Source organism: Crocuta crocuta, unplaced genomic scaffold (genome assembly GCF_008692635.1).
Source record: "Crocuta crocuta isolate KB4526 unplaced genomic scaffold, BGI_CrCroc_1.0 scaffold18, whole genome shotgun sequence".
Classification (NCBI taxonomy): Eukaryota; Metazoa; Chordata; class Mammalia; order Carnivora; family Hyaenidae; genus Crocuta; species Crocuta crocuta.
In genome coordinates, this window is record NW_027532589.1 from 4,626,336 (window position 1) to 4,635,157 (window position 8,822).

Sequence of the window (8,822 nt, forward strand, 5' to 3'; positions counted from 1 at the left end):
CTGTCTCTCTCTCTCTCTCTAGAAATAAATAACATAATATTTAAAAAAAAAAAAAAAGAAAGAAACGCTTGCCCTTGGACCTCCTCCCACAGGCTATCCTCTCCTATGGCCTCTAACTACCCACCCCCCTCCTCTGGGCGCTTCCGATTCAGGGCTGCAGCCCAGGGGAGAGGGAGACTGCGATCCCATCTCCCCACATCTTTTCACCCCCCAAGGTGGCAGGGCCAAGGCCGGGGCTGCCAAGCAAGACACAGACGAGGCTATGCAGGGCCCAGTTAAAGTCTTAATGTCAAGGTGGAGGTCTGGAGGCCGTGTCCTGGGGCCGCGCTGAGAAAGAGTCAGAGCCCATGGTCTAAAAACATAATTTAATGCATCAAGGTGGGTCTGACCCGGGAATGCGGTGGAGAGGTGAATTTTCCATTTGCTGGGACTCTGCTGTGAGTGGCTTCTGGCTGATGGACAGGGAAATCTGCACAGGTATTTTGGGGTCAGGAAGAAGGATGCCCCAGGGAGCTCCGCTCGCGTTGGCCTACCTCAGCGGCCAGGGCTGGGAGCGCCTCGGCCTCCGGGCACTCGCAGAGGGAGGAGGCCGCAAGGGCAGACCACCCGCCAGGCCTGTCCCGTCCAATCAGGTTTGCCAAGTCTGCACTGAGCTGTCTCCGCCTCCGGGGGAGTTCAGGTTCAGGCTCCCCTCGCCACTTGGGCGTCCCCTTCTCCCTCCCCAGGCTGGCGACAGGGACCAGGAGCACAGCCCAGAGCTGAGCGAGCTCGGTGAGTTGCAGACACACTGAGGTCGGAGGGGGGCAGGGAGGACGGCAGGGACGTGTCTTTTCCGCAGATGTCAGGAAGTGTCAGGAAGCGAGAGTGGTCCTCCGCAGCCCGGGAAGAGCTCTCCGCCGCGGGCCCAGAGCAGCCCGCAGCCCCTCCGCCTCGCGCTCCGCGAGCTCCTAATCCGGGTACAGAAGAAAGCCCGAGAACGTGCTATACTTGTTGTTGTTGCCTCCGTGCGCCTTCCCGCCGTCCAGCTTCACGTACACCTCGTCCCCTGAATCGAGGTGCAGCACCACGCTGTTACTGGCGTAGTCGTAGTTCTGGTCGGCGTCCTGAGCGATGGCGCTGGCCCGGACCTGGGGGCGAGCCGCCAGAGCGGGTGGGCCAGGGCACCTCTGCCTGGGTCTTACCCATCCCCGACAGGGCACCCCCCAGCCCCCCGCAGCCTTCTGCCCCAAGCTCCAGGGTTCACGCTCCCAATCAGGCCTTCCCCCCCCCCCAACTTGGCCAACTCCTTTCGCGTCCCCTCCTCTCTCGGCAGCCGGCAAGTCAAGTTCAGAAAAGAAGAGAGGGGGCTTCATAAACCCTGACCCAGCGGGGAAGGGGAAGAACCAGGAGACAAGGGCCAAGAAGAAGACTGGAGGGCACAGGGGCGACGGGGCGCAAAGGGAAGGCTAAAGGAAAATGAGGTTTCCAGGGAGGCCACCGGACTGCCAGCGGGTACGCTAGCAGCTGGAAAGTGCAGTTGGGGTGGCGGGGTCTCTGGGCTCTCGGGGCACAGCGGCCGGCGCCACACTCGGACAAACGGGACCAGGGCGCATTGGAAGCGGGATGCAGAGGCGCGCTCCCTCCCGTGGCTCGCTTGCGCGTTCGCCAGTGGGGAGAGGGGAGTCCGGTTTCCCAGGCGGTTTGGAGCGCGGGGTGGGGACAAGCGTCTGCGGGGATTTGCGGGGGCCGGCGGGGGTGAAGGGGTACTGACCTGCCCGTTCTTGCAGAGGTCCGCCCACATGCTGGTGCCGTCGCCGCCGCGCATGAGGATGTGGTAGGTGAAGAAGTAGATGCCGCGCACCTGGCAGCTGAACTTGCCGGTCGTGGGGTCGTAGTGATTGCCGAGATTGGTGACCACGTCGTCGAACTTGAGCACCTCGTAGCCTTCGTGGGGGCTCTTGAGACCCACGTAGAAAGCGATCTTGGGGCCGCTGAAGGCGGCGCTCAGCGCGCCGGTCACCTCGCCTTCAGAGTCGCCGCCGCCCCCGGTTCCGCCACCTACCACCCCCACCCCGCCTGCCGTGCCTGCCGTCAGCTGCAGCCCGGGCAGCCCGGGCCGCCCCGAGTCGCCCTTCTCCCCTGGGGGACCCCTGGGTCCAGGCGGGCCCGGCTCTCCAGGGGGACCCCGAGGCCCGGGCTTGCCGGGTCGCCCCGGGTCGCCTTTGGGTCCCTGGATGAAAGGGGGAGGGGGGTTGGCGCTCAGGTCTTGCATGACTTCCAAGGCGGCGGTGCTGGGTCCGGGCGGCGGCGCCTTGGCTCCCGCGGGCCCTGCGCCGGGTGCGGCGCTGTACGGGTCGCAGATCATGCGGCAGGTGCCCATCATCTCGTAGTGCGCNTCCGCGGCGCGCTCTGCTCTGCTCTCCCGCTGCTCGCTGGCTCCCGCGCGGAGGGGGGACCCAGCTACCCTGACGTAAGGAGTCCGGGGCTGAGCGGCGGAGGCGGCGAGGCAGCGCGCGCTGCCATCACTCGGGAGACGGCGCCCCGCGGCGTCCTGGGCAGAGGTGGCAAAGGCGCCGTTTCTCCTGCGGCGCCCGGGAGCCACAAGTGGGCGCAGCGGGCGCATCCCGGCCCCCGCGCCTCAGACACACCCACCCACCGCGGCCCGCACGCGCCTCCCACCCACCGCACACAGACGCCCACGCGCGCACTCCGGGGCGCACCCGCGACGCCACGCCGCCTCGAAGTATCCGGAATCCCGGTGCCAGCAGGGTCCTTTCGGGGGTCACCTAATCCATCCCCCTGCCAGCAAGCAGGACCAGGCTTCCATCCACCGAATCCAGAAGAAGCTCAGTCCCGTGAGGCCCTGGAACGAAGGACTTTCCAAAAGCCCTCCTGACTTAGCTTTTTCAGAATGCAATCAATCTTGCTTCTGGAAGGTTTTTCACACCCCTAGCCCGAGGACTCCAAGCTGTTAAATAGGCTCCAGAAGACCACCCTGCCAACTCTTTGAATGACTCTTTGAAAAGCCCAAACCCCCCAACACCAGACTTTATTAGCCCCAGCCCGTTTCCTCCATCCAGAAAATCACTGGCCCTTATCCTCTGCATAAAGATCATTTAAATGCAAATCCTTGACGCCCAGCATTTGGCACACGGAGCTCGCACTCCTGGCCCACCACTACAAGCAGGTCCACAGACAGGTTTCTTTGAACATCCCCAGTTCCCTCCTACTGAGGTGCGTTTACTTATATATATTTTAAAAAAAATCGCCCAAAGCCATTCGGAGACAAAGTTTTGAAAAATAGGGGACAGTAGATTTGGAGAAGCATTCTCGTCTCCAGTGCACCATGTGAGGATAAAGGCAGGATGGGAAGCACTCCTGTATACTGGGAAGATCTCCAGCTCAGAAATCAAAAGCCCTGGTCTTCCGGTTCTGTTCTCGTCCTGAGCAGCTGTGTGACTTTGAACATTCGCTTCTCTGAGACTATTTTCCTAAAGGGTCAGCACCTGCTCCAACCCTCGCTGATGTGGGAATGCCTCCGGCCAGGCCTGGGAAGAAAGTCCAAGTGCTTGGCAACATGTCAGCAACTCTGGCACAACCCCGCGCGCTCCTGAGGCTGTTGCTTTGAGAGGAACGTTCATTTAGCAGGTATTGTGTTCTTGCGGGTTCCTGAAAAATCCATTTTTTCCCCCCTGGTCACTCTGCGTCAGTTCCCTGCCCCAGACCACCTTGCTCCAGCCTCTTTCTTTGTGGGTGTGTCTCCCTGGGCGTAGAATAAGATCTGTCACCTGGTCCATATAGGCCTTTAGTGCATATTTGTGGAAAAGATGAGTGAACCTAGCCTACAGCAGACTTTTTACCCGGGAGAGAAAGGAGAGTAGGAAGCCATTTGCTGGGCCCCCACTTCGATGCATCAGGCACTTTGCACGTGCTCCTTCATTTTCTCTTTCCAACATCCCTGCAGGTCAGCAATTACTCTCCTGTTATACAGATGAGAAAACAAAGGCTTTGAAAGTGTAAGATTCCTCCCCACCCCCCACCCCGTCCAGGTGACAGAGCTTAGCGCCTCATTCCCTGGCCAGAGGCTCTGAGAACCTGGCAGTGAACTCTGTTGACAGCTAGCTCCTGGCCACATTCTTCATTGGTTTGCTGAGTTTTGAGAGCCCCTCCATCCCACTCCCTGAAAGGAGTGAGCCACCGTGATTCCAGGAACCATACTGCCTAGTTCCAATCCTGGGTCTACAACTTTGTATCTGTGTGACTTTGGGCAATCGCTGCACCCCTCTGAGCCTCAGTCTCCATGTGCATAGAATGGGATTGCCGACAGCACCTGTTTCAGAGTTACTGAGAGATTAAATGAGTTAATTAATGTAAAGGCCTCAGAATGCTAGCTGGCTCGGTAGAGGTTAGCTTTATCATTACCTATTGATACTTTAGACCTCCATCATCATGATTAAGACCACGAAGATGAGGCATGTAGGTTGTAAGCAGAGTCGAGGGTAGATTTGTGATTTAAAAAGGAGAGGGGCTGCTTGGGTGGCTCAGTCGGTTAAGCATCTAACTTCAGCTCAAGTGATGATCTTGCTGTCAGCACAGAGTCTGCTTCAGATCCTCTGTCCCCCCTCTCTCTCTGCCCCTCCTGTGCTCACTGCCTGTCTCTCTCAAAATAAATAACCTTAAAAAAATAAATAAAAACAAAAAGGAAAGAGACCCAAGACCACCCACATGCTCTATCCTTCCCCAAAGAGGAGAAGGGGGACGGGACCATCCCTCCCACAGCCCCCTCAGACTGCCCTGCTCTGGCTGCCTGTCCTCTACCAAAACTGCCCAGGGTGTTTCCAGTCACCTGTCCCACCTGGACAAACGTTTTCCAGGCAGACGCTCGTTGAGTTTGAATTTCCCCACCTTGCAGACCATCCCCAAATCCTCATGGGTTTGCCCCTGCAGAATCCGGGCAGGGAAGAGGCAAGGAGGGGCAAGTGTTTGAAACCCAGGCTCCCACCCTTGCAGACTCAGGCAGAGCAACCTCTCCCGGGGATCAGCATTCCTGGGAACACCAATAGTCTTGCAGGGAGGAGGGCTTCTTCCCAAGACCAGCCCTCCACGAGGATCAGGGACGGTGGCAGCTAGAACAGGTGCATAGCAGGCAGCCTCCTGCCCCAGACCACATGAGTTATCAGGTGCTTCCCTGCCCCCCTCCCACCATGGCAGAGCCAGAGAGAGTGGCTGCTGGAGCCATTTGACACCCCCTCCTCATCGGCCTGGCTTCTGCTCTCCCTGAGTGATTCTCGTCATCGGTGACTGTCTGCTCATTAATATTAATTATGACCTTTCTTAGCATATTGCCTTCCATTTAGATCATGGTTTTACATTTTAAGGCCCAGTAGTGACTCAAATCTGCCCCCAAGTTGCCACTAGTAATCCAGCCTGCATTTCTGCCCCCAACACCTCCACCTTCTCACAAAGCCCTTGGGGACTGTGATATACAGTTTAATACTTGGTCACACATTGTCTTATCTGGTGCTCTAATGGCCCCCACCAGGAACGAGCCCCACTTTTAATTCATCTGTGTTCCAGTGTCTTCAGCCTAGGATTTTGTCCCTGCTTATCTCTCGGGACTCATCCCTAATTATTCTTCAAGCTCCAGCTAAGTGTCACTTCCTTGTCGGAAGTCTTCCCTGACCCCTCTCCAAGCAGAGTTGACAATTCCTGCCCATATACCCTTAAAGCACCTTGAATGTACATACTCCTGCCTTCATGTATCATATGGCCAAATATTTGTTTACTTACTGGCTCCAGTATGTCAGGAATCATGTCATTCATTTGTTCCGCAAATATTTATTCACCCCAACTGTGTGCTGGGTACTGTGCTACCTGCTGAGTGCACAACGGTGGCCCCTTCCATTCTAGCTATCCTCTAAGTCTTCCTTGATCCCCTACACCTCTTTCTATTTGTGTCACTTGGGTTTATATTTAAGTAGCTGCTGTCTGGCATGGCTCTTTGTTGGCATGAATTATATCTGTGCACTCAATAGACTGTAAGCTCTTTATAGACATCATTTTGAATACATTAGCCAATCTCCTGCCTTCATTGCATGAGGTCTTGGGGTCCATGTTAAAAGGTGTGTATTTTGTCCTGAGTATAGCTAAGACCCTTGGAAGAAGTTTAAGTAGGGAGGTGGCATGATGCCATCTACATTTTGCAAAGATCAGCCTGACTGCTATGTGGTGAATGGTGTGGGGGACGGAAAAGAAATAAGGCAACCAATTCGGAAGCTATTGCATAATCCAGGCAAAAGGTACTGGTGGCTTGGTGTGGGATTGTAGAAAACAAACAGGTGAATTTTTCAGGACATGGAAACCATGGGTCTTGCTGATGGATTCAAGACGGAAGCTAGGAGGAGGAAGAAAAGAAATCAAGGTCACCTTCTAAGATATGGCTTCAGAAACTGGGTGAATGGGCATGCGAAAGGGGATATTTGGGGGAAAATAACCTGTTGTGGGAGATGGGAAGTAGGAGGTGGAAGGAATTATGAGCTAAGCTTGGTAATGTTTAGTTTGAGGTATCAGTGAAATATTTGATGAAGACATCACATATGGGGAAGGTATATGAGTCTAGTACTCAGAGGTGAGGTCAGAAATGGAGATACACACCAGACAGTCCTCAAGATACAGATATGGAGAATGGGGGATGGAGAGGGAGAGGCAGAACCCCATCTCAGGATGAACAAGCCCCCCACCCCAGTCATTCTGAAGCTAGGTAGAGGAGAACGGGAAATCTGCCACAGAGATTGAGAAGTAGCCACAGTAAGGAAGAACACTAAGAAGATGGCTTACTAAGAGCCATGGCTTCACTGAGAGCATTTCAAGAAGGAAGATATGATCAGTTATTTGGAAAGCTGCAAAGAAAGTAAAATGAAGACAAAAAGGCATCCCGTGGCTAGGACAGCATAAAAGTCACTGGGGACTGTGGCAGAGCCAAACTGTATTTCCCAGCTTCCCCTTCTGAATGGTGAGGCCGTATGCCTGAACTCTGGCCAACAGAATGGGAACAAAGGCAATGTAAGCCATTTTCAGGCCTGGACCCTAAAACTTTCCCATGCAATCTTCCAAGCTCCCTTTCCTTTATCTGGCGACTGGACCCAGAAGCTTCCGAGGTCCCAGGGGGAGCAGAGCCGCTGGATGAATGGAGCCTGCATCTCTGAATGACTGCACAGAGCAGCTCCCCCCGCCGCCATTGCACATGCCAACCCACACTGAACCGTGACCTGAATGAGAATTAAATCTGGATGGTGTGAAGTTACTAAAATTCCAGGGTTATCTGTTATAACAGTTGGCCTCACCCGACTAACACAGGACTTGAATAGGATCCTCCCCAGACAAGAAGCAGGAGAAACACTGGACCGCAGTGAATGGAAGATGCACATCAGATGGGGAAATGGAAACAGGATGCATAGACAACTCTTCAGAAGCGTGAGAGGGAAGGGGACAGAGAGCTGTGGTGGCAGCCCCATGCTGTTGTAGGATCCAGAAAATGGGGTTAACGATAGGAGAAATTGGGGCATGTTTATTTGCTTCATATAATATGAAGGGGGAAGCCAACAATCCAGAGGGAGCTGGGATAATCCAGTGCCTGAATTTCTTAGTAACCGACTCAGAACAGAAATGCAATAGATGTTTGATATCTTTAGCAATAACAATAAGAAGTTCGATATCTTTAGCAATAACAATAGGTAATGTTTACAGAGCACTGACTACCATCAGGGGACTCTGCCAAGCATTTTAGATACATTAGTTCTTTTAATGTTCCATGAGACGTATGTCCCTGCTTTACAGATGAGGAAATAGAGACAAATCTATATATTTACAAATATCATTGTTTGGGGTTTTTTTTTTAGTTTTATTTATTTATTTTTGAGAAAGAGAGAGAGTCGAGGAGGGGCAGAGAGAGAGGGAGAGAGAGAGAATCCCAAGAAGGCTCCACACTGACAGTGTGGAGTCCACATGCTGGGCTTGAACTCAGGAACCATGAGATCATGGCCTGAGATGAAATCAAGAGTCAAACGCTTAACCGACTAAGCCACCCAGGTGCCCCCAAATATCACTCTTGTGTGTAATTTTCCCAGTTGTTGCTCCATGTCCTGCTGGGATCCCAGCCACTAGGTCATTCTGCCTGATGGCTTCATGTGTGTATTACTTTCATCTCCCAACTAAATAAATGTAAGCCTCATAAGGGCAGGAACTATCATGAGAACATGGTAAGTGTCCAATAAGTATTTCTAATTCTTGACCATTTTATATTGCTTGAAAATTTCACTTATGTTATCTCATGTCATGGTTTGCTCAAAAAATTAAAAAAAAAAATTAAAACATACTCCTTACAGTGGAAGAGCAAGAAATGAGAGCAAGGAAGGAGCACTAATTTTACCAGCCAAACAAGTTCCTGTTGAAAAAACCAAAATGGTCTTGTTCTTTCCCTCCCTCCTCCCTCCTCTCCTTTCCTCCCTCCTTCCTTCTCATCTTTCATTCCTTCCTTTCTACCTTTCTTATGCACTCAGTTGTCTGCTCATTCATTCTCTCAATAGGAATTGTATGGAGCACCTACCAGATGCAGAACATTGTTGTGCAGGGTGAGATGGGGTGGGCTGGAGCAAGAGAGAGGATTCAAGGTGATGACCTTGCTAAAGGGCTTACATTCCAGTTGGAGGGACAAGACTAGAAAGCAGTCAGGTGGCTCAATTGGTTAAGCACCTGGCTCTTGATCTTGGCTCAGGTCATGATCTCATGGTTTGTGAGTTCAAGGCCCACATCAGGCTCTGCACTGACAGCAAGGAGCTTGCTTG

At 53.3% G+C, this 8,822-nt stretch overlaps 1 protein-coding gene across 1 annotated transcript; it reads right to left on the reverse strand.

Annotated features, from left to right (window-relative positions):
- Window positions 1-376: 376 nt before the first annotated feature.
- C1QL2 (complement C1q like 2) lies at window positions 377-2,602 on the reverse strand. The gene is made up of 2 exons (XM_077779608.1): window positions 1,751-2,602; window positions 377-1,127 (listed from the first exon to the last, which is right to left on the reverse strand). The coding sequence occupies exons 1-2, from the start codon at window positions 2,600-2,602 to the stop codon at window positions 948-950; spliced, it is 1,032 nt and encodes a 343-aa protein (XP_077635734.1). The 3' UTR covers window positions 377-947.
- Between the last annotated feature and the right edge of the window lie 6,220 nt (window positions 2,603-8,822).